Source organism: Theropithecus gelada, chromosome 6 (genome assembly GCF_003255815.1).
Source record: "Theropithecus gelada isolate Dixy chromosome 6, Tgel_1.0, whole genome shotgun sequence".
NCBI classification, from domain to species: Eukaryota; Metazoa; Chordata; class Mammalia; order Primates; family Cercopithecidae; genus Theropithecus; species Theropithecus gelada.
Window position 1 is genome coordinate 128,267,345 of NC_037673.1, and position 19,298 is coordinate 128,286,642.

Consider the following 19,298-nt stretch of genomic DNA (forward strand, 5'->3'; position numbering starts at 1 on the left):
TTTATTATTGGTGTATAGAAATGCTGACTTTTGCTTGTTTGTATCCTGCAGCTTCACTGAATTTGGCTCAGTTCCAAGAGTTTTTTGTTTGTTTGTTTGTTTGTTTTTTGAGAAAGTCTTGCTCTGTTGCTCCAACTGGAGTTCAGTGGTGTGATCTCCGCTCACTGCCACCTCTGCCTCCTGGGTTCAAGCAATTCTCTGCCTCAGCCTCCCAAGCAGCTGGGATTACAGGCACCCGCCACCATGCATGGATAATTTTTTTTTTGTATTTTTAGTAGAGATGGGGTTTCACCATCTTGGCCAGGCTGGCCTTAAATTCCTCACCTCGTGATCCACCCACCTCAGCCTCCCAAAGTGCTGGGATTACAGGCGTGAGCCACCATGCTCAGCCTGTTTGGCTTTTTTTTTTTTTTTTTTTTGAGAGAGAGTCTTGCTCTGTCACTCAGGCTGGAATGGAGTGGCACAATCTTGGCTCACTGCAACCTCTACCTCCTGGGCTCAAGTGATTCTGGTGCCTCAGCCTCCAGAGTAGCTGGGATTACAGGCATGCACCACCATGCCCAGCTAATTTTTGTATTTTTTAGCAGACATGGGGCTTTGCCATGTTGGCCAGGCTGGTCTCAAACCCTTGGCCTCAAGCGATTGCCTGCCTCAGCCTCCCAAAGTTCTGGGATTACAGGCATGAGCCATTGTGCCCAGCCCTAAGAGTTTTTTGATGGAGTCTTTTGGTTTTCTAAAAATAAGCATAGGCCAAGTGCAGTGGTTCATGCCTGTAATCCCAGCACTTTGGGAGGCCAAAGCAGGCGGATCATGAGGTCAAGAGATCGAGACCATCCTGGCCAACATGGTGAAACCCTGTTTCTACTAAAAATACAAACATGCCTGTAGTCCCAGCTACTTGGGAGGCTGAGGTAGGAGAACTGCTTAAACCCGGGAGGTGGAGGATGCAGTGAGTCAAGATCGCGCCATTGCACTTCAGCCTGGGTGACAGAGAGAGACTCTGTCTCCAAAAAAAAAAAAAAATGAATAATGCAATCCCCAAAGAGGGTCAATTAGAGTTCCTCTTTTCCAATTTGGATGCCTTTTATTCCTTTTTCTTGGCTTACTGCTCTGGCTACAACTTCCAGTACAATGTTTAATGGGCATGGGGAAGGTGGGCATCTTTGTCTTGTTCTTAGAGGAAAGGCTTTTAACTTTTCCCCCTTCAGTCTGATGTTAGCTGTGGGTTTTGTCATATATTGCCTTTATTATTTTAAGGTATGTTCTTTCTATGCCTAGTTTGCTAAGAGTTTTTCTCATGAAGGGATGTTCAATTTTATCAAATGCTTTTTCTGCATCTATAAAAATAATCATAAAGTTTTTGTTCTTGGTTCTGTTGATGCGATGTATCAAATTTATTGATTTGCACAGGTTAAACCATTCTTGCATCCCTGGTATAAAACCCACTTAATCAAAGTGTTTTATCTTTTTGATGTGCTGTTGGATTTAGTTTGCTAGTATTTTGTTAAGGATTTTTGTGTCTATGTTCATCATGCCTGCAGTTTTCTCTGTGCTGTTGTTGTTGTGTTTCTTGTCTAGTTTTGGAATCAGGGTAATGCTAACGTCAAAGAATGAATTAGGGAGGATTCCCTCCTCTTCGACTTTTTAAAATAGTATGAGTAAGATTGGTATTAGTTTTTATTTATATGTTTGGTAGAATTTGGCAGTGAATCCATCTGATCCTGGGCTTTTCTTTATTGGGAGACTTTTTATTATTGATTCAATCTCACTACTTATTACTGGTCTGTTCAGGTTTTCTATTTCTTCCTCATTCAATCTTGGTATACTGTATGTTTCCAGGAGTTTACCCATTTCTCTAAGTTTTCTAGTTAGTATATAGTTATTCATAAAAGTCTCGGCTAATGTTTTCTAATTCTGTGGTATCAGTAGTAATGTCTCCTTTTTCATTCCTGATTTTGTTTATTGGGGTCTCCTCTCTTCTTTCCTTGGTTAATCTAGCTAGTGATTTGTAAATTTTATCTTTTTGAACAACAAACTTTTCATTTCATTGATACTTTGTATTTTTTTAGTCTCTATTTCGTTTCTTTCTGCTCTAATCATTATTATTTCCTTCTGCTAATTTTGGGTTTTGTTTGTTCTTGCTTCTCTAATTCCTTAAAGTACATAATTAAATTCTTTATTGGAAATCATTCTACTTTTTTTCTTACATAACATTAAATTTACATATGCACATACTACTTTTTTGATGTAGGTATTTATTCCTGTAAAGTTCCCTCTAAGCACTGCTTTTATGATATTCCATATGTTTTGGTGTTTTGTGTTTCAATTTTTATTTATTTCAAGAATTTTATTTTTAAGAGACAAGGTCTTACTTTGTCACCCAGGCTAGAGTGCAGTGGCACTATTGTAGCTCGCTGCAGTCTCAAACTTTTGGGTTCAAGTGATCCTCCCGCCTCAGACTCCTGAGTAGTTAGGACTACAGTCATGCACTACCATGCCTGGCTAATTTTTAAATTTTTTAGGAGACAACGGGGTTTCAGTATGTTGCCCACGCTGGTCTCAAACTCCTGGCCTCAAGTGATCCTCCCACTACAGCCTCCCAAAGTGCTGGGATTACAAGCATGAGCCACTGTTCCTGTCCTTATTTCAAGAATTTTTTTATTTCCATCTTAATTTCTTCATTGATCCAATGATCATTCAGAGGCATCTTGCTAAGTTTTCAAGTATTGTATAGTTTCCAAACTTCCTTTTGGTATTGATTTCTAATTTTATTCCATTGTGGCCTGAGAAGATACTCGAAACAATCTCAATTTTTTCAAGTTTGTTGAGACTTCTTTTGTGGCCTAACATATGATCTATCCTGGAGAATGTCCCATGTGTAAATGAGAAGAATGTTAATATGTATTCTGCAGTTGTTGGCTAAAAGGTTCTGTTATGTCTGTGAGGTCCATTTGGTCTAAAGTCCAGTTTAAATCCAACATTTATGTGTTGATTTTCTGTCTAGATGATCTGTTGAGTGCTGAGTGAGTAGAGTATTGAAGTCTCCCCCATTACTGTATTGGATTCTATCTCTCTTTAGATCTAGCAATATTTGCTTTATACATCTGAGTGCAGTACTGTTGGGTGCATATGTATTTAGTATTGTTATACTCTCTTCTAGATTGATCCTTTTATCATTATATAATGACCTTTGTCTTTTTTTTTTTTTTTTTCCTGTTTTTGACTTAAAGTCTCTTTTAGCTAAGTATAACTACTCCTGCTCAGTTTTGGTTTCTGCTCACATGGAATATCTTTTTCCATCTGATATAGTTTGGCTCTGTGTCCCTACCCAAATCCCATCTTGTAGCTTCCATAATTCTCACATGTTATGGGAGGGACCCACTGGGAGATAACTGAATCATGGGGGTAGGTCTTTCCCATGCTGTTCTTGTGATAGTGAATACATCTCATGAGATCTGATGGTTTTAAAAATGAAAGTTTGCCTGCAGAAGCTCTCTCTGCCTGCCACCATCTATGTAAGATGTGACTTGCTCCTCCTCGCCTTTTGCCATGATTGTGAGGCCTCCCCAGTCATGTGGAACTGTAAGTCCATTAAACCTTTTCTTCTTCCTAATCTCAGGTATGTTTTTATCAGCAACGTGAAAATTGATTAATTCACCATTCCTTTACTTTGAGTCTCTATTTTTCTTTACAGATAAAGTGCATGTCTTGTAGGCAGCATATAGTTGAATCATGCTTTTTTAATCATTTAGCCAGTCTATATCTTTTAAGTAGAGAATTCAATCCATTTACATTCAGGTTTATTATTGATATGTAATGCTTTCTTCCTGTTACATTCTTAATTGTTTTCTTATTGTTCTGTATACTCTTTGTTCCTTTCTTTTTCTCTTGTTTGTCATTGTGTTTTGGTGGTTTTCTGTAGTGGAATCATTTGAGTCCTTTCTCCTCCTCCTTTGTGTGATTGCTTTACTTCGGAGTTTTATAGTTTCATGTGTTTTCATGATAATAACTATCATCATTTCACTCCCAGTTGTAGGACTCCCTTGAGTTTAGTAGTAATGAATTCTCTTGGCATTTGATTGTCTGGGAAATACTTTATTTCTCCTTCATCGATGAAGAACAATTTTGCTGTATATAGTATCCTTGGCTGGCAGATTTGTTCTTTCAGCACTTTGAATATATCATACCATTCTTTCCTGGCCTGTAAGGCTTCTGCTGAGAGAGTCTGCTGTTAGTCTAATGGGGTTTCCTTTATAACTAGATACTTTTCTCCTGCTGCTTTTAGAATTCTCTGTCTTTCACTTAGACACTTGGATTACAATATGCCATGGAGAAGACATTTTTATGTTGTATCTGTTTGGGAAATCACTGAGCCTCCTGTATCTGGATGCCTAAATCTCTTGTTAGACTTGGGAATTTTTCATCTATTATTTCATTAAATAGGTTTGCAAACCCTTTCATTTTCTCTTTGCCCTCATGGATATCAATATTTCAAATATTTGGCCACTTGATAATGTTCCATAGTCACAAAGGCATTGCTCATCCTTGCTAATTTTTTCTTTATTTTTGCCTAACTGGGTTATGTCAAAATAACTGTCTTCAAGTTCTGAGATTCTTTCCTCTGTTTGATTTAGTCTGTTGTTGAATCTTTTGAGTGTATTTTGTATTTCATTCAATGAAACCTTCAGTTCCAGAATTTCTGTTTGGTTCTTTTTAAAATAATATCCATCTCTTCGGTAAATTTCTCATTTGTATCCTGAATTTTTTTTCTGATTTCTTTGTATTGATTTTTGGAATTCTCTTGCATCTCACCAGGCTTCTTTAGTATCAAAATTCAAAATTTGGAATTCTTTTTCCTGGGATTTTGTGATTCTTTTTCTTTTTCTTTTTTTTTTTTAGACAGAGTCTTGCTCTGATGCCCAGCCTGCAGTGCACTGGCACAATCTCTGCTCACTGCAAGCTCTGCCTACTGGGTTCATGCCATTCTCCTGCCTCAGCCTCCTGAGTAGCTGGGACTACAGACACCTGCCACCACGCCTGGCTAATTTTTTGTATTTTTAGTAGAGATGGGGTTTCACCATGTTAGCCAGGATGGTCTCGCTCTCCTGACCTTGTGATCCGCCTACCTCAGCCTCCCAAAGTGCTGGGATTACAGGCATGAGCCACTGCGCCCAGCCATGAATTTCTTTTGCATTAGGATCTGTTGCTGGAGAAATTATTGTGTACCTTTGCAGGTTCATATTTCCTTGCTGTTTCATGTTTCCTGTGTCCTTACATTAATATCTGTGCATCTGGTGTCACAGCTGCTTTTTCCAATTTTTTTGAATTTGCTTTCATCAGGGGCACATTTTTCTGAAGATGTATATATGGTGTTGGTAGGCTAGAGCACATTTGCTCTGATTCAGGGCATATGCAGTATTATTGTCTTTGTATGATTTCTTTGGCTGTAAACAGCATCAGTGGTATCTGTGATTTCCTTGGTGGCTTAGCATGTGGTTGTTAGTGGAGACTATGATGAAGTTTTTCTGGGTTCTGGGATGCCAAGTAGACTGGTCTTCAGGTCTCAATGGTGGCAGTGGTATGTTAAGCATGCCTGTCCTTGGGCCCCAAGGCAGCATACCCTGGCATTGGTGTTAGTGGATCCAGGTAGCCAATTATTGGGCCTCTAGGTGGCATGCTTGTATGCCAGGAATGGCAGCAGTAGGCTGTGTAGGTGGGTGAATTCTAGAGTCCTTGTGGAGTGTGCATGGCATGGTCAATGGCAGTAGCAGTGATAGGAAAATCCACTGGAACTCAGTCAACTGTGTTGGTGTTGGCATGGCTACAATGGGTTGGGCAGGCCGGTTTCCAGATCTGTAAGTGGCACATGCTGGTGAATGCCAGCTGTAGTGGTAGTGGCAGGTTGATTGGACTTGATCTCAGACCCTGGGAAGAGTGCTTAGGTGCAACCAATGGTGTACTGGGCTGGGTGATCCTCAGACCTCTGGATAGCATCCTTGGGTACTAGGGGAGGTAGAGCCAAGCTAGGTTGTGCCCTTAGGCCTCCTCATGGTGTGTAAGGATGCTGGCTGTGGCATGCAGAGGCAGAATGACCCTGTGGCCATTGGCAGAATGCTCAGGTGGAGACAGCAGCAGCTGTGCTGTGGCCCTGCAACTGGGAAGAGTGGAGTTGCTTCCCCTGGGAATAGCCATAGGCAGGAAACTGAAAGGGATGGGCTTCATCTGAGCCTTGGCCTAGAGCAGGCAGTGGAATTTGTCTTTGGAGTGTGTAAGAATGCACAGTTGCCCCTCTGTGGGGGTGAGGGAATAGGACTGCTGTCTGTGGCTGCCTCTTCAGCCCCAGGAGGGATGGAAGGTGAGAGAGTGGGGGAGAATTCATGGAACTGACAGTATGCATGGAAGCAGGAGAAGGACAGGTAATCATGAGGAAGTGAAGAAAAGAAAATGTAGAAAGGATTGGGAATATTTTTTATTGCTTTTGGCTAAAGAAGTGAAATTCAGGCCAAGTTCAATTAGATCTCTAGGCCATAGGGAATTCTAGTTGCCTATTGAGTTAAATTTAACTATCCTGTCTTCCTCCCTTCCTTCATTCCCATTAGTCCTCAACAATGACACAGTATATCTCATCTTAAAAGAAAAAGCTTCCTATAACCCTGCATATTCATCCAGTTACCATTATTTTTCTCTATTTCCCTTCAGAGTCAAGCTCTATAAATAATTGTTACTTCCTCACTTTCCATGGTCTTCAACCTATTCTAATCTGGTTTGCCTCTCTTTAGTCTGCTAAAATTTTTCCTACCAAAGTCACCAGTTTCCTTCATGATTCCAAATTCAACTGACTTTTTAAAAAAATTAATGAATTTTATCTTTTAGGTCAGTTTTGGGTTCACAGCAAACTTGAGCAGAAAGTATAGACTTCTCATATATCCCCAGTCGCCACACATGTAAAACCTCCCCTGCTATCAAGATCCTATACAATAGTGGTATATTTACTATAATCGATGAACCTACACTAACACATTATCTTAAAAGGCCACAGTTTACCTTAGGGTTGGGTTCACTCTTGGTGTTGTATATTCTGTGGGTTTTGACAAACGTATAATGAGATGTACCCACCATTCTAATATCACACAAAGTAGTTTCCCAGTCTTAAAATTCCTCTGTAATTTGCCTATTCATTCATTCCTTCCTCCTAACCTCTAGCAACCACCAATCTTGTTATTGTCAACATAGTTTTGCTTTTCCAGAACATCATATAGTTGGAATCACACAGTATGTAGCCTTTTTAAAGTCACTTCTTTCACTTAGTAATATGAATTTAAGTTTCCTCCATGTCTTTTAATTGCTGGATACCTAATTCCTTTTTAGTGCTAAATAATATTCCATTGTTTGGATATACCACAGTTTATTTATGCATTCACCTACTGAAGAACATTTTCATTGCTTCCAAGTTTTGGCAATTATGAATGCAGTTGCTATAAATGTTCAGGTGCATTTTTTGTGTGGATATAATTTTTCAATTCATTTGCATAAACACTAAGGAATGTAATTGCTGGATCATATATAGGAGTATGTTTAGTTTTTAAAAATCACCAAACCATTTTCCAAAGTGACTGTATCATGTTGCATTCTCAGCAGCAAAGAATGAGATTTCCTGTTGCTTCACATCCTCACCAGCATTTGGTGTTGTCCGTGTTTTGGATTTTGATCATTCTAATAGATGTGTAATAATAACTCGCTGTTGCTGTTTTTGGTTTTTTTGAAACAGAGTCTCACTCTGTTGCCCAGGCTGGAGTGCAGTGGCATGATCACAGCTCACTGCAGCCTCGACCTCCCAAGTTCAGGTGATCCTCCTACCTTCACTTCCAGAGTAGTTATGACTACAGGCCTGCACCACCATGCCAGGCTAATTTTTTTTTTTTTTTTTGTATTTTTTGTAGAGACAGCGTTTTGCCATGTTGCCCAGGCTGGTCTTGAATCCTGGGCTCAAGCAATCCACTTGCCTCAGTCCCCCAAAATGTTGGGATTGCAGCCATGAGTCACAGCACCCAGCCACTCACTGTTGTTTTAGTTTGCAATTGCCTAATGACATAAGATGTTGAACAGCTTTTCATAAACTATTGCCATTTGTATATCTTCTTTTGTGAGGTGTCTGTTCAGGTCTTTGGCCCATTTTTCATTGGGTTTTCCTTTTTCTTATTCTTGAGGGTTTTTGCTTGATTGGGTTTTTTTGTTGTTTTTGTTTTTTGAGACAGGATATCACTCTGTTACCCAGGCAGCAGTGTGCAGAGGTGTGGTCAGGGCTCACTGCAGCCTTAACCTCCCAGGCTTATGCAATCCTCCCATCTCAGCCTCCCGACAGGGATTCTGTCTCTACAAAAAAGTACAAAATGTTGCCCAGGCTTGTCTCAAATTCATGGGCTCAAACAATCTGCCTGCCTTGGCCTCCCAAAGTGCCAGGATTACAGGCATGAGCCACTATGCCTGGCCCTTATTGTTGAGTTTTAAGGCTTGTCTATGTTGGTTGAAAATCTTTGATCAGGTATGTCTTTTGCAAATACTGTCTCCCAATCTGTGGCTTGTTATCTCATTATCTTGACATTGTCCTTCATACAGCAGAAGTTTTTTTTTATTTTAATTAAGTCCAGGTTATCAATTATTTCTTTTATAATTGTGCCTTTGGTATTCTATCTAAAAAGTCATCACCATACTCAAGGTCACCTAGATTTTATCCTATGTTATTGTCTAGAAGTTTCATAGTTTTGCATTTTACATTTAGGTCTATGACCCATTTTGATTAATTATTGTGAAGGGTATAAGGTCTGTGTCTAGGTTCATGTTTTTGCATTTGGGGGTCCAGTTATTCAAGCACCATTTGTAGAAAATACCAACTTTTCTCCATTATATTGCCTTTGCTCCTTTGTCAAAGATCAGTTGACTATATTTTTATGGGTCTATTTCTGAGTTCTCTCTCTATTCTGTTCAATTGATCTGTTTGTTTATTCTTTTACCAAACCCACACCATCTTGATCACTATAGCTTTACAGTAGTCTTAAACACAGGTAGTATCAGTCCTTTGACTTTTTCTCCTTCAATATTGAGTTGGCTATTCTGTATCTTTTCCCTCTCTATATAAACTTTAGAACCAGTTTGTCTGCTACATAGGTCCCCCAGCAGGTTAGGTTCTGGAAAAACACTTTCTCCTGAGGCCAGGCCTTCTTACAAAAAACAAAAACAAAAACAAAAAACTTGAATGTTCTAGCATTCTGTTTCAAATAGTTCCTTTCTCCTCCCACTGCTAGAAGCATGAGAGGATTTTACTCTAACATTTACTGTGAAGACCTGATGGTAGAGCTCCTGGAAGTAAAACTCACAAAAGTGGCAAGGGGACCACCTAGGACTCTCAGATTTGTCCATATTGAGCCTCCAGCAATTCATCAACACTGTTTAGGTTTTTCTATCCTGGCAATGGTTCCCATGGAGGTTTCTGTTCATGGGTTTCTGTTTTGGTGGGTTGTGATTCTCTGTATCCTCCTGTCTGTCTCTCTAATATTTGGTGCAGCAGTTTTCTCTATGACCTTACTTCTCTGACGGACCCAAGAAAAACTGGTGACTTTTCAGTTTGTTCAGCACTTTACTTGTTGTTAGGACAAAGTGACAACTTCTAAGATTCTTACATTGCTGCACTGGAAACTGGAAGTCCTACAATTGACTTTTAAATTCCTTCCTAACACAAGAAACAATAAATTCTTGAGATGGTAGATATCCCATTTACCCTGATTTGATTATTATGCATTGTGTGCCTTTATCAAAACATCACATGTACCCCATAAAGACATACAGCTGCCGGGCGCGGTGGCTCAAGCCTGTAATCCCAGCACTTTGGGAGGCCGAGGCGGGCGGATCACGAGGTCAGGAGATCGAGACCATCCTGGCTAACATGGTGAAACCCCGTCTCTACTAAAAATACAAAAAACTAGCCGGGCGTGGTGGCGGGCGCCTGTAGTCCCAGCTACTCGGAGGCTGAGGCAGGAGAATGGCCTGAACCTGGGAGGCGGAGCTTGCAGTGAGCCGAGATCGCGCCACTGCACTCCAGCCTGGGTGACACAGCGCGAGACTCCGTCTCAAAAAAAAAAAAAAAAAGACATACAGCTATTATGTACTCATAATAATTAATATTTTAATGTAAATAATCAAAATAACATAGACACAAAAAACAAACAAAAAAAATCTTTATAATACTGCACCTTCAAGCAGCACTCAACACTGTTGATCATTCCCCCTTTTGTGGGTGACATGATTTCCTCTCTTGATTTCTATGATACTACATTCTGTTTCTTTTTCTCCTCTTTTCCACCACTCTTCCTTTTGTACGTGACTATGAAGTTTTCCAGGGATTGACCTGGGTCCACTTCTCTTCCTTACTCTGTAGATACTATTTCCTAGGAGATTTCACCCGTTACCATAACTTTAAAAAAATTTATAATATAGTACATCTGTTCCCCTGACCTCCAGATTTATAGCCAATGGCCTTCTCAACATTTCCATCTTCATGCATCCTCAGAACTCCTGTCTTTCCTATCACAGTAATTAGCGTCTTTATCCACTAAAGAAGCTCAAAACGGAAACCTAGAAGTCTTTCTTAACATTTCTTATTCCTTCATCATTTGTATCCAATCTATCAACTCTACAGGCAAAATTATCTTGAATACATGGGTATTTCTTGATCTCTCCTATCAAACACCCTAGTCAAAGCCACCACTATCTTTCACCAAAAATCTTTGTAACTTTGTAACTCCCTACTAATGGGTCTCCCTATTCACCCTCTTGCCCCTTTTCTATTTGTTCCCTAATTCCTTACAGTGACAATCTAGTGTAGTAGAAAGAGTATAGGCTTTAGATCTGGAAAGATCTGCCACAACCTCCTCAAAAAACTGGTGAAAATCTAAACCTCAGTTTTCTAAGCTATAAAATAAGTAAAAACAAATAAGCAAACAAACAAAAACTAACTACTAACCTGCCTGGAATGATATAAAGAAAATATATAATTAATGAAAAGTCACTCAAAAAGTAGCTCTTGCTACATACGAAATAAAGTCCAAAATTCTCCCCAGAGACCTCCAGATTCCAGCTGGGCATGATGGCTCACACCTGTAATCCCAACACTTTGGAAGGTTGAGGTGGGTGTATCGCTTGAGCCCAGGAGTTCAAGGCCAGCCTGAGCAACATGGTGAAACCCCGTCTCTACCAAAAATATGAAAATTAGCCATTTGTGGCAGTGTGTGCCTGTAGTTCCAGCTACTAGGTAGGCTAAGGCAAGAGAATCATTTGAGTCCGAGGAGGTCAAGGTTACAGTGAGTGGTGAGCGAGCCACTGCACTCCAGCCTGGGTGACAAGGCAAGCGCCTGTCTCAAAAAAAAAAAAAAAGATCCAGATTCCATGCCTAACATAATGATTCATAAGTAATCTTCAGCATTATTCAAAGAGAAGTTATAAAAAATGTAAAGTACACTGGTCTCCCCCATCACCCATCCACAGTTTTGTCTACCACAGTTTCAGTTACCTGTGGTCAACCACAATCCAAAATATAAGATGGAAAGTTCTAGAAATAAACAATTTGTAAGTTTTTAATTGCACACCATTCTGAGTAGCATGAAGAAATTGTGTGCCATCCCACTCAGTCCAGTCCACTCCAGGATCAATCATCCCTTTATCCAGCATATCCATGATAGACATACTACCCTCTCATTAGTTACTCAGTAGCTGTCTCAGTTATCAGATCAAAAACATGTAGTATACATAGGGTTCAGTACTATCCACATCCACTGGGGGTCTTGGGATGTATCCCTCACAGATAAGGGGGGACTACTATACATTTTCATTCTCTTTCATTAAACTGATATACAGTATATTCTTATTTATAAGCTGCATAGCTTTTTCACAAAATTGAATAATCTGTTTGATAAACTTCCAAAATGCTTTTAATTATTGATTTAAATAGCTGAAAAAGAATTCCTATAAAAGTATTGGTTGGCCAGGCACAGTGGCTCACGCCTGTAATCCCAACACTTTGGGAGGCCGAGGCAGGCAGATCATGAGGTCAGGAGATCGAGACCATCCTGGCTAACACAGTGAAACCCTGTCTCTACTAAAATTACGAAAAATTATCCAGGAGTGGTGGCGGGCACCTGTAGTCCCAGCTTTTCGGGAGGCTGAGGCAGGAGAATTGCATGAACCCTGGAGGCAGAGCTTGCAGTGAGCTGAGACCATGCCACTGCACTCCAGCCTGGGTGACAGAGCGAGACTCTGTCTCAAAAAAAAAACCAGTATTGGTTAAGGCTGGGTACAGTGGCTCATGCCTGTAATTCCAGCACTTTGGGAGGCTGAGGTAGTAGGATCGCTTGAGGCCAGGAGTCTGAGACTAGCCTGGACAACAAGTGATACCCCATCTCTATAAAAACGTTTAAAAATTAGCTGGGCATTGTAGTGCATGCATGCCTATAGTTCCAGTTACTTGGGAGGCTGAAGCAGGAGAACAGCTTGAGCCCAAAAGTTCAAGGCTGTAGTGAGCTATGATCGCAGCACTGAACTCCAACCTGGGTGACAGAATGAGACCCCATTTCTTTTCTTTTTTTTTTTTTTGGAGACAGAGCCTCGCTCTGTCGCCCAGGCTGGAGTGCAGTGGCGCCATCTCAGCTCACTGCAAGCTCCGCCTCCTGGGTCCACGCCATTCTCCTGCCTCAGTCTCCTGAGTAGCTAGGACTGCAGGCATCCACCACCATGCCCAGCTAATTTTTTGTATTTTCAGTAGAGACGGGGTTTCACCATGTTAGCCAGGATGGTCTCGATCTCCTGACCTCGTGATCCTCCCGCCTCGGCGTCCCAAAGTACTGGGATTACAGGCATGAGCCACCATGCCCGGCCAAGACCCCATTTCTTTAAAAAAAGAAAAAAGTAAATTTAAACTGTTAGTTAAAAGTAAATTATTTATTAATGAAATTTATTATGATTTATGCAGTTATTCTGCTTCAATACTTGCTTTTTTCTTTGTTTTTTCAGGGATTGAAGGGCAAGTTTTCTCAGCAAGTAAAATCTCACAAGCTGCATTATCTATAAATAAAAACATAGTTTAGTATTCTACTTATTTCATCTGTCATTAACTATGAGTCCAAAGGACAAGAGAATTCAAATTTGACAAAACAATATTTTAAAAACCCCTGATTTTAATGACTGCACCTTTGTCAACAATTAAACAAGAAAAATGAATGTATGTTGAATAATAAAAACATCCTTATCTTAAGAGCTCCAGGTTTCAGAGAAGCAAATAAAATATATATAAAATATTTTCTTTTCAGTTAGTAGGGAAAGTTGCATGTGATTATAATTCTTCATTCATTATCCTACCATTTCCACTCTCCACATTTTCAAGCTATTTTTCTACTACAATTTTTTCTTTTTTCTTTTTTTAAATTTCAATAGCTTTAGGGGTACAAGTGGTTTTTGGTTATATGAAAAAATTGTACAGTAGCGAAGTCTCAGCTCTTAGTGTACCTGTTTACTGCAACTTTTCTATCAGCATTTTAAACATTCTCAAGCCTCTCTCATCAAAAAGTTTCCTGGTACCTCATATCCACTTCCTGCTGCAGCCCCTATATCTCTTCTTGCCCACAGGCAAATTTCTTAAAAGATCTTCCATGTATACTAACTTTATTTCCTCTCCTCCTATTTACTTCCAAATCCAAAGTATCCAGTTGCACTTCCACCAATATCAGCAGAGACCTTTCCTGTCCTACCTCACTAGACCTTACTACAACAGGCTGGAACACTTCTAACCTGGCTCCTTTTTATGTCTCTTCTTCAGTCTTGAGTCTTCCCTTTTCCCCTCTCTGGACTCAATCCAAGCAACGAATATTTATTGAGGGTCTGCTATGTGCCAATTTTGCCTATCATATGCATTTAAAGTTGTATATTCAGCTTTTCTTTTCCTTTTTTTTTGAGATGGAATCTTACTCTGTTCCTCAGGCTGGAGGACAGTGGTGCGATCTGTGCTCACTGCAAACTCCACCTCTCAGCAATTCTCCTGCCTCAGCCTCCCAAGTAGCTGAGATTATAGGCACACACCACCACACCCAGCTTATATATATATAATTTTTTTTTGAGACAGAGTTTCGCTCTTTGTGGCCCAGGCTGGAGTACAGTGTCATGATCTAGGCTCACTGCAACCTCCACCTCCCGGGTTCAAGTGATTCTCCTGTCTCAGCCTCCCGAGTAGCTGGGATTATAGGTGCCTGCCACCACGCCTGGCTATTTTTTTTATTTTTTAATTTTTTTAGTAGAGACAGGGTTTCACCATGTTGGCCAGGCTGGTCTCAAACTCCTGAGCTCAGGTGATCTGCCCTCCTCAGCCTCCCAAAGTGTTGGGATTACAGGCATGAGCCACCACGCCTGGCCTTTTTTTTTTTTTTTTTTTTAAGTAGACATGGGCTCTCACCATGTTGGCCAGGCTGGTCTCAAACTCCTGACCTCAAGTGATCTGCCTGCCTCAGCCTCCCAAAGTACTGGGATTACAGGTGTAAACCACCATGCCCAGTTCAGCTTTTCTTTATTCTTAACAATACTACCTTGAATTAAGGTACCAAAAGATTTTCTTTAGGTTTCAATAGCATTTCAATTCACCTCCGTCGGCAGTCCATTATCCTTTTATACTTAAAATGCAAATATTGTTTGCCTAAAACTCTTCAAAGCCTTTCCTCTGCCCCCAAGTTAAACTCAAGCTCCTTAATTTACCATTACAAAGTCCTTCTTTTTATGATCTGTGTTTTTCTTATGTATTCCTCAGCCTCACTACTGAGGCTAATAGGGTTGCCAGATAAAATACACTATTGCCCAGTTAAATGTGAATTTCAAATTAACACTGAATAATATTTTAGTATATCACATTTAATAGCACAAGCATGAGCAACATTTAGGACATACTTATCTTAAAAATTATTTGCTGTTTATTAGAATTCAAATTTAACTGGGTATTCTGTAACTTTATTTGCTAAATCTGTTAATGCTAGAGACTAATCACTCCTGCTATATGGATCTTTGAGGGTAAGAAGCAGCAGGTAGGTTTGAGAGCTCTGTAGGAGATAAAACTAATACCAAGATTTGGAAATAGATTAGATATTAGCCTGAGAAATGACAAAAAAGGAAGCGTTAAGGATGACCCTCAGGTTTCCGGTTTGCTGAACCACATCTGTTAACCAACCTGGAGGACAATAATGTAGGGCCAGGTTAGGTCTTGGCTGTGACAATTCTTAGTCCTCAATCCTCATGTGATTTCATAATCTTGATAACTTTTGTCATAGCTGGGATTATTCCTTCCTTAAAACACTCTCCTCTCCTGGCTTCATCATTCTTTCCTGGTTTTCCTACTACAGCACGAGCCATTAGGTCTCAGTTTTGTTTTTTTTTTAAATTTTTTTGCTGGATATTTCTCCCTTTCCCTACCTCTAAATGTTGGAGTGTCCCATTTCCATTCACTGTGTATGCTTTTTAAAAATTATTTTTACCTCCTACATGATTTCATTTAATCCTATGGCTTCAAAACATCTCTTTGCTGGCTCCAAGTATGTATCCATAGCCCTAGCCTCTGGTCTGGAGTTCTCTAGACTCCTGCATCATAAACTGCCTTCATGACATCCCCACTTGAAAGCTAATAAGCCTTTCAGTTTTTAAATATTTTATTGAAGTATACCACATATATAATAGCAGTCACAATCTTGGTATATATGTATTCATCCATGTATCTACCACCCAGATCAAGATACAAAATATTTCCAGCACTGAGAAGTTTTCTGTTTTCTTTCCTTGTTGGCACCCTTTTTCCAAAGACTACCACTGTTTTGACATGTCACCCAGAATAGTCTTGCCTGTTCTTGAACTTTATATATATGAAATTATATAGTATATACATGTTCTGTTGGCGTTCTTTCACAAAACATTATGTGTATGGGCTGACAGATCAAATTTAATATATCCAAAAAAATTCTCTTAACCATTCTCCCAACTTGGTCTGCCCTACAGTGCTCCCATCTCAATAAATGGTATCATCATTCATCTGATTTCTCAAGAATTTAATACGCATCCTTGACTTCTATTTTTTCTCTTACCTAATATCCAGGATAATCACAGATTCCTGGTATATCTGCCTTTAAAATATATTCCAAATCAGACCACTGCTACTATCATGGTTTAAAACACTATTATCTGATCACTGTAATAGTTTAATAAGGTCTCCTTGCTTCCACTCTTGCCGTTGTAGTCTATTCTCCACATAACAGCCAAAATGATAATTCTAAAATATATAATCTGAGTCTTTGGAACATAGAAAACTACCACCTCTTAGAACCTTAGGACCACAGATGCACTGGACCCAGACACAAAGAACTCAAGGGCTCTTGGAAGCTTGGAGTTTCTCCAGTTTAGAGCCTGCTCCTCTGGAGTGAGGGATAAAGCAGAAAGAATAGGTGAAACACAGTAGTTTCTCAGATTTATATTTAGATTATTTTCCATCTTGCTACAACATATATGAATATCCTAAAATGGTAATGTCAGGTGTTGTAGCTACTGACCTATGGGATTATTTAAATTCATTTAAAATGAAATAAAATGTAAAATAAAGATTATATATCTGATCATGTCATCTGTCTGCTCTAAGATGATCTAAGATGTATTTCTCAGTACATTTAGAATAAAATCCATAGTCCTTACAATAGTATACAAGGCTCTACTTTATAAAACCTGGTTAGCTCTCTGACCACAATTTCAACCATTCATCTTCCTACTCACTGTGCTCCAGCCACAATGACCTCTTTCCTCTTCCTCAAGCATGCCAAGCACATTCCCATCTCATGGTCTTTTCATGTATTGTTCCCTTTGCCTGGCATGCTCTGCCTCCCAGGTTTCCACAAGTCTGACTCTCTAACTTTATTCAAGCTCTCACCTCCTCAGAGAGGCCTATCCTGATTGCTCTATCTAAAATAGCATGCCTGGTTACACCTCTTTACCCTACCTTATATTCCTTAGTTACTGTTATTTCTACTTGACGTTATATATTTATTTATCTGTTTATTATCTTTTTTTCCACTATGTAACATTTGTTCTATTAGGGCAAGGATACTGTCATGTTTCCCAGTAACTAAAACAGTTAGTGTCATACTTAGGTGCTTAATAAATATTTGCTGAATGAACTAAATTAATGAACACTAAATTGAGATGCCTCTAAAATATCCAAGAGGAGATATCTAGAAGGCAGCTGCATATAATGGTCTTAACCTCAGAGGAGGAGAGTCCAGGTTAAGAGAAAACCTGGAAATCCTGCCTATTACATGACACCTATACATGTCAGGCAGAAGATAAAAAGAGATTAGAATCTAGGAACTAACTCTGAAAAACTCCCACATTTAATGACTGATGTTGGCAATTAAGATTGCAAGTCTGAACAGGAGTTGCTTGAGAAGTACTTTCTTATTTATTTGTTTATCGCTATTACTAGACTATACAATCCGTGACAGCAAGAAAATAGCCATTTCTGAATTTCTTAACACTTAATAGAAGAGCCTGGCACACAGTTGAAACACAGCTGGATATGTTGAATTAAGAAATGTGTAAGGAAGAACAAAGCAAGATGGCTGAATAGAAGACTCCACTGATCATTGCCCCTACAAGGACACCAATTTAACAACTATCTATACACAAAAAGCACCTTCATAAGAACCAAAATTCAGGTGAGCACTCATAGTATCTGGTTTTAACTTCATGTTGCTAAAGAGGCACTGGAAAAGGTTAAGAAAGACAGTCTTAAATCACCAACACCACACCTCCTTCATCCCACGGCAGCAGCCCTGTGGTGTGTATAGAGAATCTATGCATTTGGAAGGAGAGTACAGGGATTGTGAGACATTGCACTGAACTTAATGCTGCCCTGTCAAGTGGAAGGCAAACCTGGGCTGAACTCAGCTGGTGCCCACCTATGGAAGGAGTATTTAAACCAGACCTAGCCAAAGGGAAATCACCTATTCCAACAGTCAGAACTTGAGTTCCAGCAAGCCTTACCACTATGGAATAAAATGCTCTGGGGCCCTAAATAAACTTGAAAGCCTAGGCTACAAGGACTGCAACTCCCAGGCGAGTCCTAGTGCTGAACTGGGCTCAGAGCCAGTGGACTTGGGGCGGGCGGGGTGGGCGGGGGGAGGGGATGTGACCTACTGAGACACTAGCCAGGGCAGCTAAAGGAATGCTTATGCCACCCCTCTCACAACCCCAGGCTGCACAGCTCATGGCTCCAAAAGAGACCCCTTTCTTTTGCTTGAGGAGAAGAGAGAAAAGAGTAGAGAGGACATTGTCTTCCATCTTGGATACCAGCTCAGCCACAGCAGGGTAGGGTACCAGGAAGAGCAGTAAGGCTCTAGCTCCCAGACAACATTTCTAGACACACCCTGGGCCAGAAGGGAACCCACTGCCTTGAAGGGAAGGAGGACCCAGTCTGGCAGGTTTCATCACCTGCTGATTAAAGAGCCCTTGGGCCCTAAATAACCAGCAATGATACCAGGTAGTATACCATGGGCCTTAGGTGAGACTCTGAGGGTGGCTGCAGGTGACACTCAACACATTCCCAGCTATGGTGGTTATGGGGAGAGACTCTCTGCCTGAGAGAAGTGAGGGAAATGTAAAGGAGATTTTATCTTGCACCTTAGATACCAGCTCAGCCACAGAAGGGGAGAGCACCAAATGGGCTCTTGGAGGTCCCTAATGCCAGGCCTTGGCTCTTGGACAGCATTTCTGGATGTGCCCTGGTCCAGAGAGAAGTCCACTGCCCTGAAGGGTAAGTCCCAGGCAGCATTTACCACAAGCTGACTGGAGAGCCCTTGGGCCCTAAAGGAACACCAGTGGTAGCCTGGCAGTACTCCCCATGGGCCTGTGGTGGCTGAGGCCACAGGGTGAGGCTCCTCTGCCTGTGGAAAGAAGACAGAAGAGTGGGAAGGACTATGTCCCATGGTACGAGTGCCAGCTCAGCCACAGTACAAGAGAACACTAAGTAGACTTCTAAGGGTTTTGACTCTAATTCCTGGCTCAGGACCTGCCCAGGGTCTGGGGGAACTTGCCACCCTGCAGGCAAGGACATAAGCTTCGCTGGCTTATTCACCTGTTGTTTGCAGAACCTTAGGGCCTTGAGAAAACATCGGCAATAGCCAGGTATTAGTTACAATGAGTCTTGGGTGAGAACCAGGGCTATGCTGGCTTTAGTACTG

At 40.5% G+C, this 19,298-nt stretch overlaps 1 protein-coding gene across 2 annotated transcripts in view; it reads right to left on the minus strand.

Annotated features, from left to right (window-relative positions):
• The window catches only part of MEIKIN (meiotic kinetochore factor), a 142,244-nt gene that overhangs the window by 64,955 nt on the left and 57,991 nt on the right, over positions 1-19,298 (minus strand). Inside the window, exon 9 of one of the 2 annotated variants that reach the window (XM_025388686.1) lies at positions 13,040-13,110. In XM_025388686.1, coding sequence (XP_025244471.1) covers positions 13,040-13,110 — 71 coding nt within the window. Of the gene's footprint in view, positions 1-13,035; positions 13,111-19,298 lie in introns of both variants that reach the window. The other variant, XM_025388687.1, reaches the window with a different exon arrangement.